The 19,548-nt window shown below is 33.6% G+C and overlaps 1 protein-coding gene across 1 annotated transcript in view; it reads right to left on the bottom strand.

The window, feature by feature from the left end:
* Positions 1-6,404: 6,404 nt before the first annotated feature.
* The window catches only part of LOC131843324 (tyrosine-protein kinase-like otk), a 39,337-nt gene continuing 26,193 nt past the window's right edge, over positions 6,405-19,548 (bottom strand). The window contains exons 2-17 of the mRNA XM_059191950.1: positions 15,263-15,331; positions 14,968-15,083; positions 14,466-14,616; positions 13,966-14,109; positions 13,134-13,176; positions 12,684-12,814; positions 12,123-12,266; positions 11,308-11,439; positions 10,573-10,680; positions 10,309-10,445; positions 9,548-9,676; positions 8,871-9,067; positions 8,456-8,567; positions 8,196-8,291; positions 7,842-7,967; positions 6,405-7,170 (exon numbers count right to left, since the gene is read on the bottom strand). Of these exons, the coding sequence (XP_059047933.1) occupies positions 7,042-7,170; positions 7,842-7,967; positions 8,196-8,291; positions 8,456-8,567; positions 8,871-9,067; positions 9,548-9,676; positions 10,309-10,445; positions 10,573-10,680; positions 11,308-11,439; positions 12,123-12,266; positions 12,684-12,814; positions 13,134-13,176; positions 13,966-14,109; positions 14,466-14,616; positions 14,968-15,083; positions 15,263-15,331 (1,964 nt within the window). The 3' untranslated portion in view covers positions 6,405-7,041. The remainder of the gene's footprint in view (positions 7,171-7,841; positions 7,968-8,195; positions 8,292-8,455; positions 8,568-8,870; positions 9,068-9,547; positions 9,677-10,308; positions 10,446-10,572; positions 10,681-11,307; positions 11,440-12,122; positions 12,267-12,683; positions 12,815-13,133; positions 13,177-13,965; positions 14,110-14,465; positions 14,617-14,967; positions 15,084-15,262; positions 15,332-19,548) is intronic.

The following is a 19,548-nucleotide window of genomic DNA, read 5'->3' as shown; positions in this document are numbered from 1 at the left end:
TCAGATCGGTCGACATGAAGCTTTATGCTCTTCTAGTTGATAGTCTTCGCTTTACACGTAGCCAACGAATATGAGGTATCAAATCAAATAAAAAAATATTTATTCATGTAGTCGCTCTCTCTCGCATTTTAGTCGCTTATTGTACATTGCTAGAAATAGGGTTAGTAGTTAGTTAGTCCTCATTACTAACCATCTCCTTCCCCCCAATACAATATGTTATAGATGTATTTATTTAAGAAGAAATTTAATTAAGCCATTGAATAACAAATTTAATCAAATCAAAAATCATTTATACATGTAGGATATAGCCGTTTATGAACGGGGACAGTGAGTCCACTCATGCGTTGTCATTCCTGATGACTAAGTTTTCATGCCTCTTATCCTGTAATTTGACCCTAGGACCGAGATACAGCTTACAAAGCAATCTGCTTGCTTATCTGCTGGGACTGAAGTAGGAGACTGAGGTATAACGCTCCGACGACGTTTTACGTGGTCAAACTTACGACAACGCTTATTTTTTATCAGGTATCAAGTCCCAAGCTAAGCAGTGTTGTGGGTACTAGACAACTGACAGAATATTTAGATATTGTTTTTTTCTTCTAAATACGTACATAATACACATAGAGCACCCAGACTGACAAAATCATATTTATGAATACAAAAGTTTGTGCCGTGCGAAAAATTGAACCCGCGACTTTCGGATGTAAAGCGGTGTGTTAAACCACTAGACACTCGAGGCCGTCATGGGTAACAATATAGTATTAATTTCTTCCAGGAGCCAGGAGGTGCTGAAAGTAGCCAATTGGCTGAACATTAAAATAACTCAGGAGAATTGAATACGCAGTAAAAACACAAGCAATAATAATAGTTACATTTATTAAAAAATTGCAAATGTCCAATACATTGTCTTACGATATATTAAAATACATTACTTATACTTATTTTAAAAAGTAAAAAAAAACACCGTGAATATCACATAATACCTACGCATAAATATATTAAAACTAACGAAATAATATATAGATTTTCCTAAATTTTACTTCAAATACGAGTTAAATCATCCAGAGAGCTAAATACAAGTCTATAAAGTGAAGTATTTAGAAAAGTAGCTCAGAGTAATTACGCTACGTTTTATAAGAAGTTTGCACCCCTTTTAATAGAATTGTACCAAAACTGAATCTATGTAACAATCTGTAATGTTTCTATACAAAAGATTGTACAGTTTCACACAAAAATTGTGTTATTTTAATTGAGGCGGGCTTTCATATTAGTACAAAAGTTTTAAATTGAATCTATTCAAGGAACTGCATGTAAATATGCCGTACTAAAAGTAATAAATATCTCAAGCTGCATTTTGACATAGCGGCTTCGGTATTCTAAATATTAAAATCAAATTTATAAAGTATGAGACTAATAATCTATATTCAAAATAATTAATCAAAATTTTAAGAATTATTCCGATTACTTGCAGTAATGGGGTTGACATGTCTGAAAACAAAAACCCCAAAAATAGTCTAGATTAAAAAAAAAATAATCTTCTGCTATATTTGAGCTCAGAGTAAATATGAAATCATTTTCATTCACAACTCTATGGAATTTAACTGCCTTGGCTTTTATATACGTCATGTGTAATATTCACTATTTAATCTTTATTTTGTTTACAATTATATTATATAGTAACATTGATTACATTTTCTAATTAATTCCCGATTTTTCGACGCTCTTACAATATGGGTTGACTGGAGATAGCGGTGGAAGCGCTATGCGCATTTTTTTAGTCACTTTAGTACACTGTACAAACATCGAGAATTGATATAAAAAATGTAATCACAGTAAATAGCTCCTTACATATTGTGTATATATTCATTATCTTTCAACGCACATTTATTTTACATTGCGCTATATAGCACTCAGATGCTACCAAATTATTAGGATTCTATTTCAGGGCAAGGCGCTAATTATTCCTTACATTGGTAGCTTTGAATTATTTAAAAAAAATATATCATCCCTAAATACTTTACTGCATATTTAAATATAGTTTAGGTAACTAGAAACCTATTACTTTAATATCCGAAATAGTTGTTATAATTATCAATGTTATCGGTTCTAGATTACGTTTAAAAACTACAAAAATCGTTATTTAGATTTATTAGAAAACTGTATGTAGCCATTCCTTGACATTTAATGTGTTAATTTGATACATTCAGAAAAAAAAATTATTCGACATAATGGCCATTTCCGAAAAATTTACTACTGTACTAATATGAAATAAAAAAATATGAACTAACCTATACGATACTATATGGATATAATATTAAAATTAAATCTATAAATTACAGTGGTAATTTTAATTACCTATGAGAACCCCTTGTTCTATAAAATTACAACTAAGAATACCTTACTAAAGTAATGGAAAACGAAATATAATAGCAACTCAAGTCAATATATGTAGCCCACTTTGACCTATGGAGTTATTAACGAGTTAAAAGAGAAAGCATATATAATATAACTTTGTTAAATGTATAAAAAATCTGTACGCTGTCTGCATATGAAAGATGTGTGAGAAAAACTGTTATTGGAAGACTTTATAGAAATAGAACCCAACAATTGTTAGATTTTTTGACGGCTTATGAGTTTGTGTGTTACACGAACTCATAATTTCAAAGATTTTTCTGACATTATATAATAAGCTCGTACGTACGTACGAACTTCACTTTAAATTCACTGTTTGTTTAACTTCAATAGTTTTATATACAAAAACAGTATATAATAACATATATATACTTTTCACTAGTCCACTTTAGAAATTCACTGTAATTTGTAGGTATGTGCGTTCTTTTCAAACATTGATAATTCTGTATGTTAAAGTGAGCTAGATATAGTATTCAATTGCTATTGTAATCTCATTCATATTGCTTTAGTACAAATCTGAAATTTACACACAAATTAGCATCTACACACGATATTTAATTATCGATCGATCAATCGAGTTAAATTCTGCATTATCATTAATATTTTGACTTTATCTCCACAGAATTACGTGTCACAGATTCAAATATTATTTTACTATTATTTATCACCTGGACTGCTTTTTAGCGATAAAGCCGCCTTTTGTTACCTCTTTGTCTTGTTCATTGTTACATGTTTTTTTTATATTTTTATACATTTATATGTATTTGTAAGTATATGTTCTGTGACAATAACAATTAAGTTTTCATTCATTCAATCAATCATTCACTATAATGTCACAGAATGTGTCATTTATACAAATTCTAATTATTATTTGGACGACCGACCTTAAATGACTTTGAATATACATTTTAAATTTAATATGAATGACAAACAATTTTCCCAACTGATGGAAAGTGATAACCGATGCCTATATACAATGAGGTACGGCATTTGCCAATCCTAAGAATTAAAATAATTACTATTTTATATTTTAATAATAATATTTTATAAGTGAGACGAAATATCGACATAATTGTAACTTATATTGTATTACTTATTTTATAAATCTATAATTTTACAAAACGGAAGCTTACCAAGGGAAGTAAAATTTCATTTATATAATAAATTTAATATTAGATTTTCACGTGATAATATTATTGCAAATTTATATGAAAGTTCATATTTAAACCCAATGATGTCCCAAGTTTATATAACATCATATAATCTTTGTTACTATAATTTCTTATTTTAAAAATAAACAAAACTATATACTAAAAGACTGAACGGATCTTAATGAAATTTGACGTGTAGATAGATTTTCATCACGAGGACGGACAAAGGTTTTGTTTTTATTAAAAAAGCCGACGAAACCGCGGGTAATAGTCTACTTAAGACTATAAATTTGCAGCAATAAGTACCTATTCTAATAACTACCTAACCTATGTCAGTTTTCAACTGACTTATACAAGTACAATATAAGTATAATATAAAAGTTACACTAAATCATATTACCTAACTTTGATGGGAATCCAAACGGTATTATATCTATATAGTTAGCTAAAACTAGAAAACTATTTCATATAATAATATATTAATATGTCATGAGTTATGATTCATGATTTGAATGTAGATTTTAGAAATGTGGGTATGTCGGTAATCGACAATGCTTCTGATTACCCCATTTAGGATCATGGTCGTGCTGATACGGGAACAACGTAACATAAAGTTATGACCGCAATTTGTTCAAATATAATATTTAATATTTGAACAATTCTTCCGCCTAAATGTAAAAATCAAATATTTGTGGTGAATGTAGTAATTTAATACTGAATAAATATTTGTACGCTTCAATAAGCAGATATTGTAAATACAATGCCTTCATTAACATCTTGTATTGTACGCAAAATCCTTCATTTATAAATTAATCAATATTATAATTATGTGCATTATATGAACCCGAAACATATTGCGTTAAATGTGGAATTAAAAATTGTATGGAAATAATAATTACAATTACGTATTTATAAATATCGACCACAGGTAGATGGATGCGGAAGGCGGAAGATCTCACGTGATGGAAGGCATAGGGAATGTCCTATATCCGACAATGGATAGATACAGGCTGAAATGATGATGATGACATAATAGTAATGATGAGGACATAATAATGATGATGATGGTGGCTTATAAACAATTTCATAACACTATACAGTAATGGAGTCTCCATGCTCACTCCGGGGGATCAACATCCACTCAGAGGGGATTAATACTATATCAGATCCACTTCCATGCATCCATAAGAACAATCATGGTTAATTTACCACGTAGACTAAGAGTTCAGACTGCATCATAATCCTATCATCCTTCACTGGTGCCTCGCCAGCGTGGGCTGGTACATCTTTTTATATTTATTAATTAAAAAATAACTTACTATAATGAGAATCCCGCGATTTGAGACTTGACTTAAACTTATTTAGTCATCTAAGTTAGTAATAACCTATAAATGCAGTATCTGGTATCATAATGTACATTTTTTTACAGTACGTTCCATTTTCAATTTGTGAGAAACAGAACACAATTTTAATTTAATCACCATAGACAAGTAATGCTTTTTTTTGTTTGATCTGAATCTTTGGTGTCACGGATAACCTAAATTTAGATATATTTCAATAAATGATAATAATTCTCGCCAATAGTTTTTTAAGTATGTAGAAACAAAACTGAATCTTTTTTGGTTATCTTAAAACTATAATTACTCTATAAAACTAACTAGTTACATCCAAAAATCATTCTTAAAGATATCGAAATAGAATACAAACTCGCACTTCAATAATTTATACTAAAAAATTTCGATTCAACAAGGACGTGATTTTTTCGCGATTTTCGGACGTTTTTTATTTTTATCTTAATTTAATTATAAAAGTATATAAAAATTGGCTAAGTGTATCAGTCTTAATCTAATCTCTTTATTTACATATGGCAGTATCATTTAGCTTTCGTCATTCTTTTTTTTTAATTTAAGAGTATATGCTCAAGAATAATTTATACTGATAATAGGAAAGAAGACTTTATTTGTAATGAATAAACAAAAAAATAGTAGAGCGATTTTTAATATTCTTTTACCTATAAATAGCTATATTTTCAGCGAGTATCCTGTCCTATATTCTACGCGGGTAACAGCTTATGTTATTATCTATGAATCAAAATACTTGCAACAGAGAAAAAATGACGCGGAAAATAATTAAAATAATCCAAGACAGTGACAATTATTAAACATGAATTAAATGCACAATGTAAATTGACATAAGAAAAATAATAATACGAATTCAATTCCCGCGCAAAATCCATTGTTTTTAAAATGAAAGCAAAGGAAATTAATACATAATGTCTAAACATACATCTTTTAAAATTTACCCTTTGTTATAGTATTATAGTTACTAATAAGCATACACTCTTAAAATTAAACTATTCTAATCTAATCCTAACTACATACAAAAATAGAAAAAAAAACTACCTAATTCATAAATAAAAAAGCGGCTCTTCCATTAACAATATAAAATAAAATTTACAGTCCGCGAGCAGTAGCAAGGCACGAGTGACTGTCAACTGTCATTTTTTTAAAGCATATATTAAACTGGCTTCAAATATATCACTAAATATAATTATATTTAGTGAAATCAATTTAATAGTATTTTTTCTAAAATCAAATGTCTAATTTATTAAATAAAGTTTAAAATTATCAAAATATAGTAATTTGTTTGTCACCCACACCATGCTTTAACGCGCATGTAGAAATAGCTTAAAATTAAACTGTAATACGTGTGTATTTCCTATAAATTATACATTCGAAATAAGTCTTTATGTCATTTACATTAAGTTTATTTGTTATCTTTGAATTCCCTCAGATTGTAATAAAAACCGGTAAATTAGTAATTCAGTGAGCTACCATGTTTAAATATAATATTTAAAAAATGATGAAGTAGTAAATTTGTTCGACAAAACAATTAGTTTAATTAACAAAATTATCTACAATCCATTTAGTAGTATATTATTAATAGTAGTAGGCATAATATTCTCATCAACTATAAGCTATAGCTTATTAAAATAGTCTAACTTACATCTTAAGTAATAATTAATTTATTTCTATACTTCTCAATCACTAAATTTAATAGAACTTCTTGTCATTCATTCTAAGGGACCATAGAAAAATTATGTCATACGAATTTCACACATACACAAAAAAAAATGAAAAATAAAAAAAACATTTCATTGACCGTCTCTTTCTTTAACTTATAACTATATCATAATGTACATATGACCCCTTACGGTAATTTTCTATATAACTGCAATTTTTTCACAGAAAAATAAACCAAAATTTGGATGAGATCAATTCATTCAATTAAATATATTGAAATAATTAATATCGTTATATTAATTTTGAAATAATACTATCATTTGAAACTATTAGGCACACCTCAATAGAGATGTTTGACTTACAACTACGCTAACATAATCGCTGCTCGCTCACAGCAAAACAGAAGCCTTACTTATACAATTGTATTTACACATTAATTCACCCTTACGTTAAATTTAAGCCTCGTTCTCCGCAGTTTGTTCCGTGATATCGTCCGCCGTGATATTCTGCATTATAGTGCTCATTTCCTCGCATATTTCCGTGAACTGCGGTCTGTCTGATGGCGATTTGCTCCAACAGCGTTTCTGTAATTGAATTATTTATTTATATACTTTTCCATTAGTACAAATTATTAATTTAGTTAACCTGGTTTTAACAAGAACATTTTTTTATATTGTTAACCAGATAATTTTTTGGCAAATAAAGGTATTTAGGCTGAGTTAACAAAATAAATAATATATATTGAACACGAAAGTTTAAATATAACGAAATATTTTATGGTAAACACAGATAATTTCAACTAGGTTGCATTAGCCGTGGTCACGAGCTGACTGGAGTCAACATTGATATTCGCTGTTACTACAGTCAGCGGTCGAGAGAGGTAAATAAATACCTTTATTTACCATAAAATTATTCGTGTTAAAACCGTTAACTATATTAATAAATTCTTTACTCCTTATTTCTGCAGAGCGCCGCCGATTAGTGGTATTGTATGTATAAAAAATGGATACCTGTATAAATAAAATAGAATATTTTATTTATATTATATTAGGTATCCATTTTTTTATTATTATATAAACTTTATACAGATTTACTTAGCCTGCTAATAATGACACTGCTTCAAAACAAACATTAAACATACGTAAGACTTACTTTAGTAATCGCATCATTTTTATTTTATGTATATTTGGTTGTCAATCGGCAAGGCCTATAATGATGATAAAGATATATTTTATTTATGTTAATTAATACTAACCAGCAAAGCGGCCAGTGGGTCGGGCATCGAACCTGGTACCACCCACTCCAATGTACCACTCTTCAGCCTCTCCATAACGGAATTATCGTTTAATTTGCCAAAAGGTAATTCCGCTTTTGTGTATATCTGAAATTATATATTTATTTATTTAAAGTTGTCGCTAGCTGATCCAATATTGATAAAAATACATGAGTAATATAGAATCTGTTTACATGCACGTTATTAGGAATCATTGTTGTAGAATCGATGATAATTAGAAATATTCGCAGACTCATCACAAGAAGAACGAGTATGAAACTTGTGTGTTGCTCTTTTACTAAATTCTGGATGGGTTGTTTAAAATTAACGACGTACCTCCCAAACTGTAGCTGCAAACATATACACGTCCGATTTTGTTGAGTATTCTCCCTCCAATACGGCTTCCGACGGCAACCACCGCAAAGGTATCACCTGTCAATCAAATATATGCTATTAAACCTACTAGAAAGAATATAGAAGAAATTTATGCAGTACACTGTAATGAGTTCATGATGATAATAATAATGGTGATGGTGATGGTCATAATGATGATGATGACGGCGATGTTGATGATGATAATGAAGAAAAATAAATACCTGATCGTGACGTTTACAGTACTCGTGTGAATGCGGGCCGCGTGTGAGCGCCGCTAGAGACAGCTTCAGTTGCAGCTGTGAGGTTATTACGCAGTTCCGAGCCGCTATATCCCTGATGAATAACAGTAATTATTTATTTATTTGTCACAATATGGTACATACAATAAGGTGACAGTATATATAAAAAAAAGTTTCGTTTGTAACTGGAAAGGCAAATAGGTGGTAAGTGGCCGCCATTTTTTTTTTATTGGATGATAAGGTTTTTGTGCACCCACTTGCGTTAACGGTTTACGTTGCCCGGGCACCAGTGGAGCATGAGGTCAGGTCAGTTGGCCCATCGTAGCAAATTCATCAGGTATATCACGATGGTTTCCAGGTGGAATCGCGTGGAGGTGAACATATATAGATATAAGACCTGTGCGTGACTCTCTTGGCGGCCAGCCTGGCGCCGGCGGCGGCGAGGTGTGCGGCCAGCAGAGCCCTGTGTTGGGGCTCCAGCGGCACGGCCGGGCGCTCCGCCACCGCGGGGGGGTGCGCCGGGCCCACGCGAGACATGTACTCCGCGTTCTCCTCGGGGGTGCGGGTTGCGATCAGGAAATTCTTCAGGTCACCCTGTCCATTAAAATTTTATAATAATTATGAACCCTATCATTACGACTATATACAACCTTATCGATTACGGTTTCAATATATTTTTTGGTGTAAAATAAACTAATAAATAACCCTGGACAATTGACACAGCTCCATGAGCACGCGGCCCGTTATACATGTTTATGCGGCCCGCCGAGCATTTCTTTAATTTTTCGATTTTCTCTGATCAATATGTTGTTATAAAATTAGTTATAACATACTAAAGATAAACTATTTTTTGTGTTTGCATTAAAATTTGTGTAGGAAATATTTTTTTTTATTCTAATGCTTATTATAAATAAAGTTTCATACATTATTAATAGGTTACTTCATGTGTTATTGAATGTGACAAAATTTTAATATTATAATTGGCCTGTTGATTAAGAAGCCCATATTGCTGGCCCCTGCCCTATATGAATATATGATTTTTTAATTTGAATTTGTATATTCTATAATATTTACCCAGTCGGTGTGCTCCAACAACATATAATGCGGGTCGGCTTCGTTGCACAGACCAATCAGGCGGACGATGTTTTCGTGACGGACTCGACCAAATAGTTCCAATTGTCGTCTGAACTCCGACAGTTGGGCCTGTGAATAAGTTTTTATTTATTTATTGCTTTACAAGTGTAAAATCTTAAATACAACATCCACATGTACCGTATCAGGCATAGCAATGTAAACGAGAGAGGTAGATACAAACTATAGTCTGTTTTTTAATATCTGAAATAAATTGACAGGTATAAATGTCAAATTTTCAATGTTACCAGCTGTAGCGGGATAGTGCTGTACCTACGATACGGATTTCCTTAATCGTAGGTTTTTATTTTATAATGTTAGTTTTAGAGTTTAACAACTTTCTACACCGTATTTTTTATTTAAATTTACGTACATATAATAATAAATAATAATAATAATAAAGACATTTATTCAGCATTACAGCATTCTTATTTACTGTACAACTTAAAAGCTAAAACCTACTAGTAACGCTGAATTTGACTCCCACTCAGCATTTATACTGTAGTACAATTATACCACAGCGCTGATTTTCAGTGGGGCCACCACACACGCCACATATACAGATACAAACAAATGAATGCGAGGAATCCGAACTCGCGACCATCGGAAGTAAACCATCAAAGGCCATAAAATATAGGTATATTTTAGGCCTTTGATGGTTTAGTTTATACAAATTTACTTAAGTGCTATAATCAAACATATACCTCATCCTTAGTGGTGAGCGCTTTGACCAGCACTGGTCTCAGTTTCGGCTCAGTTTCCGCGTCATCCTTACATTTCAGCTTCTTCACTTGGCACATGTCTATCTTCGCTAACATCACTTCTCCAAATTCTCCACGACCTACGCAATAATTATTAATTTATTGTCATTTTTAAAATGTATGTACATTTATGTACAAAACGATTAATGATATGTATGAACAATATTACTAGTTGTTTCTCTTGGTTTTGTCTCCCGGTTTCCTTACCCAGTGTTATTTGTTCAGTGAGCAGCGTCCGGGGCACAGTCAGATGGTCGTACTGTCCAGATTTCTTTGACGCTCGCGATATCCCGGACACTTCAGAGTTATCTGCGCCTACAGATAATAAATAAATGTTAATAATAAAAATGTAGTAGGAATTTACTACCATCATTACTACCATCGCCTATATCGTGAACAATTTTTTTTATCTATTATGTTTTGAGGCTCTCAATAGAAGTCCTTTTGAGCCCAATCTTAACAAGTACATTAAACTTATAAGTTTTATAATAAAAAAAGTCAATATGTAACAAACATCAATTACAAATACTTCGCGACATTTTACTATCATAAAAACTTTAAAAAAGATTAATAAAAAAAATCCATTGTGTTGAAAATAAATTAATATAAAACCTTGAATAATATATGGACTAATGGAGAAAAGAATTGTTCAGGAATTATATCAACTTTATTCCTGAACAATATTTATTACAAAGAGCAATACGCAATTTTGTCCATTCTTCTTGTGATGAATCTGCGTTCCGAATGAGTGTTAGAATAAAAAAATATGACTATTGAAAAGTGCTTCTATTAAGTTTATTTGAATAAAGATTATTTCTAATATGAAAATTTAATGAATAATTGAACATAAATAGAAAGAAAAGTAACAAGTGGTCATAGATCAGATAGACTTAGTAACAGACAGAGTAGTTTTTTTAAATATCATGACGATGTAAGACTTACCACTATCTCTATCATGTGGTAGGAGTCGTCCGTTTTGCACTGCAGACCCATTGGCGACCTTCGGTTTCTCCTCTTCGCCTTCTTCTACCAACTTCTCTCTACCTTCTGCCATTTCTAGCTCAATTTTTTCGCCTGAAAATAAAAATTAATATTGGTTAAAATTGCTATGTAGAAAACGGGTAAATATATACATATTTTTACAGACACTCTTTTCTATGTTGTAGTTTTTTATGTAGTACACTATACAATACACTTGTTTTTAGGAGAGCATAATTATTATCTTTGATTTTGGTTGGTATATCTACAATATAGAGTTAAGGAGTCTATAAATCTATACAAATAAATAAAATGGATTTGTCTGTTAGTAATTTCAAAGTCAGTGTTTTCATTAATTGCACATGAAAGTATATACGGTACTTATATTACGTATGTATACTGTACTTTCTAATTATTAGATACACTCCATGTTCTCACTCGCCGTTTCCAGCGTATCTCGTATGACGCCAGCAGTGTGCTTGCTTCCTTCTCTTTCCTACATATACTACAGTATGTATTTATGTTATTCTACCAATTGTCTAGTACCCATAGCTATGTGATTTCTTCCGTATCATTACATAGTATAAAACAAAGTCGCTGTCGCTGTCTGTCCGTCCCTATGTATGCTTAAATCTTTAAAACTACGCAACGGATTTTGAAACGGTTTTTTTAAATAGATCGCATGATTCAAAAGGAAGGTTTATATACATAATAATTTATATATATACACCCGTGCGAAGCCGGGGCGAGTAGTTATTAATATAAATGAAGATGATTACCTCTTTGTCGGCTGCGTAGCCGTCGTCGTCGACAGTAATACATAAGGGCCAGAACAAGGATCATATAGGCGGCTGCCACAGATATCGACACGACTACTGCCTTGCCTCCCACCCCTGTCGACTCCTGAACCGGCAGGGCGCCTTCTGAATAAAAAAATAAAACTTAATACCTAATCTTAATATCTGACTTACTTCCATAAGATAACTTTATTAACATCAGCTTATTCAATTTCAATTGTAAAATCAAAAGTTGCATTTATCATAAATGAAATGTATGATCACTGTTGATCACTTAAGAAACATTAATGATTTATTTATAATCATCACCACTGATAAGTTATGAAACATTTATAATTAATTTATGATCAGTGTTGATCAATTATGAAACATTGATGATTTATATTTGATCACCACTCATAACTGCAATATTGAACATAAATTATGACTACCGTTGCTCACTTATGAAAGACTAGTAATTAATTTATGATCACTACAGGTCACATATGAAACATTGATCATTACTATATCTACTGATCACCACTGATCAGTTATGAAACATACCTGCATGAACAAGTAATAAAAGTTCATTCCTGGCCAACCCCGCCGCACTACCCGCTAGGCACCCGTATATGTCCGAATCATCTTCCTTCACATTCCGTATTAGAAGAGTACCGTTATTTAGTACCAGAAATCTGTAATATAATCATATTGATTGTAATTATATTTATGCCCTCGATAGTGTAGTAGTTTAGCACACAACCTTACCTCCAATGGTTGTGGGTTCGATTCATTCAACTGTGCACGATTTGTACACATATTTATGATTATTTGTATGTACATTATGTGTTTTTTAAATAAATATTTAAGTATTTCTATCAGTTCTCTAGTACCTATAACACAAGCTCTGATTAGCTTGGGAATAGATGGCGCTGTGTGAATTGTGCTGGGTTATTATTATTATAATCATAGGGTACTGCTTAAAAAATAAAAAGTATATAGTTCACTGTTTACCTGGCTGAAGATGCGTTGATAGAACCTTCAAGACTTACACCGGCTGTAAATAAAGTTATTATTCGTTATATATGATGCCTTTAGACCATACAGAAGATATATAGATAGAAAGAAAGATATTATTTATTACCAACTGTTGCATTTTTGCACATTGCAATTTTATATATGCTACTATATATAAGTAATTATTATAATATGTACTAATAAATACAAGGAATGTATACATGTATATGCCATGCGAAACATGTCTCAATCGGAATTGACTCAAACGGTTGGAATTTGATCATCATTAGAGAAGGTCGTAACGGTAGTCAAGTTTCCACACCGAATATTTGTGGTCTCACATATGCTAATCGTAGTGGAATTAAACAAAACAATATAAATACATCAAGTAGTGAAATATACTTCCGCAAAATAACACCTAACTCGATTAAATATATTTATGTTTGTCTTATCAGGAATAAGTAAATGATATTTTATACTATACTAGCTTTTGCCCGCGACTTCGCTCGCGTTGATTTATCCTCTTAAGGATGGAATTCATCAATATCCTTTCTTAGGGGATGTCTACGTCATAGTAGCTTTGTGCATGTAAAGTCTCAGCCCGATCGGTTTGAAATTGACAAAGTTTCATACAAACTTTCATACCCTATTTTATGCCCTTGGGGGTAGAATTAATCAAAATTCTTTCTTAGCGGGATGCCTACGTCATAACATCTACCTGCATGCCAAATTTCAGCCCGATCCGTCCAGTGGTTTAGGCTGTGCGTTGATAGATCACTATGTCAGTCACCTTTGAGTTATATATATTTTATACTATATAATAACTCACATTGTTGGAGTAACAGTGTGCGGTTTCTATCCCACTGGGTCGTAGGTTGCGGGTCGCCTGTTGCCTGACAGTTGAGGACAGCTGTTTGACCCTCCACCACGTTGACTTGCTGACCAGATGATGGCTCCAGGATACGTGGCGATACTGAAAATATAATATAAATTAAAAATAAGTAACCTTTGGGGGTTACTTTTTTTAATTATCTAAATTGTAACGAAATATGCATGAAAATCGGTTCTATCGTCTAGGAGCAACGATACCAGAGACAAATAAAGAAACGTTCAAGTCATTACACACCTCTTTTTCTAGGGTTAATTAATAATGTAACATAAAAGATGTATGGGCAAATTATAATTGGGGGATATTATTAATGAAACGGAACGATCTAGTGATTAAAATAAATATATGTGTCTTTGTTTGTGTTATATGTGCTACGACTACTACGGTCGCTAACCATCAGGTTGGTCGTATGCATTAATATTATAAAAAAACTATCTTACCAACAATATCCAAACTAATGGTCGCCCTGATGGTACTGTTGCCGTCGACCGCTCGGCAAGTGTAGTTGCCGGTGTGGCGACGAGCTGCTTCCGAGACCAGGAGTGTGCCGTTTACTGATGTCACGCCTTCTGGTAGCGCGTCCTCTTCATTCTATGAATGTAATAATAATAATCTCAAGACAATTCACACAGCGCCATCTAGGCCCAAGTTAAGCTAGTTAAAGCTTGTGTTATGGGTACTAGATAACTGATACGAAAACACAGATATTTTTTTCGTAAATGCATACATATTATATATATAAAATACCCAGTCCTATACAAACGGTCATACTCTTGAATACAAATGTTTGTGCCGTGCGAGGAATCGAACCCGCGACCATCAGCAGTCAGGTGGTGTACTAAATCGCTAGATCACCGAGGTTTTAGCATATTCCTAAGAGTTCACAATAAAACAACTACTTAATTCAGCATTAATACTTAATAATATAAACAATATACATACCAGGTACCACTGTATAGTTGGAGCGACACCGCCGGCAACTTTGCAATGTATTTTGCCAGAACTGTTGCGCTCCAATTTCTTACTATACGGTTCGGGTTCAAAGCGAAGCGCGCCATCTGTTAATAAATAGATGGAACTAAAGATAGGAAATAATACAGCTAGTCCCCAATAGATGGCTCTGGTGCAATTACTTTAAACATTGTCCTGATAGACTGTTTTTAACAAGATTCGTATTGTATTAAACACACAATAACAGATCAAAGTATGTTGATATTATTTAATTTTATTTATTTACCGTGGATAGCGCGATGTCTTCGAGGCCCCTTGTGCGATCTTTGTCTATGAACCAAATGTTGTCCTGCTTCTGAAATAAAAATAAATACATTATTAAAATATACAGTATTTTTAAATGAACTTACTTGGAACTTGTAAAACATTTGATGGAAAGTTCTAGATGCAACACAGCAACCCAAATATAAGGCTAAATGCGGAAAACCTAGCCCGATTTATATTACAAGTTTGTACAAAGGTGACGGCCTATAGATATCTCGGACGATCAAATTCAAATTATCTTTATTCATGTAGGTGTATTACAGACGCTTATGATATGTCAAATTTACCGCCAGTTCAGAGTGCTTTCGATCTGAGAAAAACTGACAAGAAACTCAGCTCGTATTCTTTTCAAATAAATGTTATACATGTTTACAATAATACAGTTTCAATTTCAAATTTGGAAGAATAGTGACTACCAGCATATGTTATTGCAATTTTGTTAAAAGCAAATAGTTTAATCAGTGTTCGTAAGCCGAACAGACCAGTCCAATATTTCTATTGTAACCACAGACAACATAATAGTTCAACTGTAGTTATTATTTACGGAACCTCCGTGCTGAATACAACACACGCTCGCCGGATTCCTTCATAAATGTGTGCAAACATTACTTCAAGTTGATCTATAAAATGTGATAAGCTCCATCTAACGTGAAGGGTCGTAAATTGCGGAAGTGGGACCAAAATAGTTAATATGTTTACATTAACGATATTTATCAGTGTTGCAACATTGTATATCTGTACGTCCCAACTATCTTTTTAACATTGTAAACGCGAAATTTGTGAGTGTGGATGGATAGATGGATGTTTGTTACTCTTCCACGCAAAAACTACTGAACGGATTTGATGAAACTTTACAGTAATATAACTTATACATAAGAATAACATAAGTACAGACTACAAATTACATGCAGGTACAACCGCGAGCACAGCTAGTTGATTCACAGCCATTTTGACTCACAGAAAAAGTCCGTCATTTAAGATTGAAATAAATCAAAATGTTTTTACATTTCTTCAAAATCTACAAAATCTTTTACTTTACATTCTACAGACCGTTCATAATCATGTCCATAAATGAAATATTAAAACAGTCCTTTATTATATACTTTACAATTTGGGAGAGAAATCGAACCCGCGACTATTAAGACGGAGTGCTAAATCGTATGCATTTAGAAAAAAAAAACTATATATATATTTCTATCAGTTGTTTAGCACCAATAACACAAGCTCTGCTTAACTTGAAATATATGATAATGAAGGAGTTATCTATCTATTTTTGATGTCATTGCTCCTAAAGTTAAACATTAAAGTCTTTTTATACAATGTTGTGAAAACAGTGTTATATTTATATCAATTCATGATAAGTACAAGTACCGGCGCAGTCGGTGTTATATTTATATCAATTCATGATAAGTACAAGTACCGGCGCAGTCGGCTAGATAGAAGCGGTTTGCGCACTCGCCGCGTGTAAACAACAGATGTGTGAGTTTACAACGCCGGCGCACATCAAACGGGCCGTTCTCAGCTTTTACCCCCACTATAGTGACCATGCTGTAGAATAAAACAAGGAAAAAAATAGCAGAATTTTTACCCCACCGATCGATACCCCGTACAATTCAAACGGGGATCGAAATTACGACGGCCTCGGGCCGATTCCCGTTTTTCCCCCCACTACAGTAAGCTTGCGGGGAGAAGGGGATTGTTAGTAATGTGGACATGAACCCATTACCAGTAGTACCATGTCAGGTTGACCTCCACGCGGTTCCTCCTGGAAACCATCATGATACATTCCTGGAGAATGTCACGATGGGTAACTGACCTGACCTCATACTCATCTTATCATCCTCCACTGGTGCCCCGCCAGCGTAAACCGTTAGTGCAGGCGGGACTACCATCCCATTATCATCCATAAAAAAAAAACAGTAAGCTTGCTGTAGAAAAGAAAACAAGGAAAACAATGACATCACCCGTCCCTCCCTCCGATCCCCAGTCCAATTCAAACGGGGATTGAAGTTACGGTCTAAGCTGAGGTTCGGACCTTTTCAAAGGCGAATAAATGACAGAAAAAATAAGGAAAAATTACGTGTAAGGCCCCTTCCGATCGATCCCACGTCTAATGCAAAAGGGGATCGAAATTACAACAGCCTGAGCTGAGGTTCGAACCCCTAACGGTGCCCTCTGACTAAAGTCGTATCTGTCAAGCGGGAGTTGGCCTCCAGCCGCGGCTCTTATATAGCGCGGGTTTGCAGTGTCATCTGCACTCGTCCCCTATCTGTGAAGCTGTAAAGGCCAGCTGTGGCAAACAGCATTGGAGTAGTAAAAAAAAAACAGAATTTTTACTATGTATCAGTAGTATAGAGTAGGGTTGCAGCCCCGGGAGGTATACTAAACGGGAGACAGGCGAAGAGCTTTTAGGCACGTTGATTGTGGAATAAAGTTTATTCTATCAAATTTAAAATTATTCGTTGTTGCTAAGTAACAGTTAAATTTTATATATAACTGTATATCCACGGAATACCTCCATCAAAAGGACCACCCTACAACCGAAACACAGCTCCAAATCTAACTCAGATTTTAAATACTGTAAAGATTGTATTTTCTTTAGTTATTTTTAAACTTTCCTGTTTAATATACAATATTTATTTTATTAATCGGGTCTTAACACGAATAATTTTATGGTCTATGCAGTTCGCAGTGCTACAAGTTTTAGCACCAAGGGGGGAAGGGGATTGTTAGTAATATGGACTCATGACTCCATTACTAGCAATGTACCATGTCAGGTTGACCTCCACGCGGTTCCCCCTGGAAACCATCGTGATAACTTCCTGGTAAATTTGTCACGATGGGCTAACTGACCTGACCTCATGCTCATCTTATCATCCTCCACTGGTGACCCACCAACGTGAACCGTTAGCGTAGGCGGAAGCACCAATCCATTATCATCCCTTAAAAAAAAAAAGTTTTAGCACCTGATAAAGGCCAAAACCCTCAATAAAAAAAAATATAATGACAGGTTCTTAACACGAATAAAAGGCTAGCGCAACCTAGTTGAAGCGCCGCAAGATAAATACCTTTATTTGCCATAAAATTATTCGTGTTAAGTCCCGCTTAATAATATGTATAAATAATGTATATTTTCTATTTTATTTTCTAATCAGAAAGTACTATTATGAAAGATAGGTTCACTCCCGGCGCCTCTCTGCGGTTTTAGGAGCGTATACTCCCATTAAAGTTTGGAAAAAACTGGTCCTATTTCATAATATAATGAAATCTCCGGTTTCATTTCCAATAACAAAACCTGCGTAAACATTCTATTGAATTTGGTGTTATTGTACGCAAGTCCATTTCATTACTTAATGGATTTATTCTGCTACAATTAGCATGTGTGAGACCACAAATATTCAGGAAAATACACCACACTGAATATTTGTGGAAAACAAAATAATATAAACCTGCGTGATAAAAAAAAAAAACAGAAATACTACATTCATAAGTCAGCTGTAACTTGTGGTCACCATATACTGTCTAAATATACAATCTTTCAAGCAACTCTGGCACGTATCAGTCGGCATTGAACCCGTGACCGCGAGTTCAACCGTCCTATCAATTATCACCTAAGCATTATTCGATCTGAGCATTTGAAAGTGTATAAATATTTGGGTAGAATGACGCGCGCAATAAAGATTAGGTCCAGACTTTTTATGTAATCGGAGCGGCAAACAAGCTGACGGCCGACTTTTTTTAATAGTACAGGGGAGAAACGAGCATGCGGCTCACCTGATGGTAAGTGATTACCGCTGCACATGAGCACCCGCAACACCATTGCAAGTGCGTTGTGGGCCTTTTATAAAGGAATAAGCTCTTTTCTTGAAGATTTCAGTATCGTATCCGTTCGGAAATACCATTGCTGGAAGGTGATTAGACAATTTGGTTGTGCGTGGCAAAAAGTTCCTAGAAAACCGCACTGTGGAGGACCGCTATTCGTCCAGATGATCAGGATGGTATTTTTGTTTCTGGCGGGTGGTACAGTGGTGAAACTCAGCAGCTGGTATTAATCCGAACAATTCCTCAAAACACTCCCCGTGATATATGCGGTAGAAAATGCACCTGATTTAATCGGAGTTGTTTTTTTTTTATGGGTGATGATTAAATGGCTTTCTCAGTTGCGTTAACGATATAAGTTGACGAATCAGTGGAGGATGATGAGATGAGTATAAAGTCAGGTGGAATAACCCAACGTGGTGAATGCAT

The sequence above is a fragment of the Achroia grisella genome, unplaced genomic scaffold, assembly GCF_030625045.1.
Source record: "Achroia grisella isolate CSIRO2021 unplaced genomic scaffold, CSIRO_AGI_Agris_v1 utg295, whole genome shotgun sequence".
Classification (NCBI taxonomy): domain Eukaryota; kingdom Metazoa; phylum Arthropoda; class Insecta; order Lepidoptera; family Pyralidae; genus Achroia; species Achroia grisella.
Note: the sequence above shows the minus strand (reverse complement) of the source record. Positions and strands in the feature narration are given on the sequence as shown.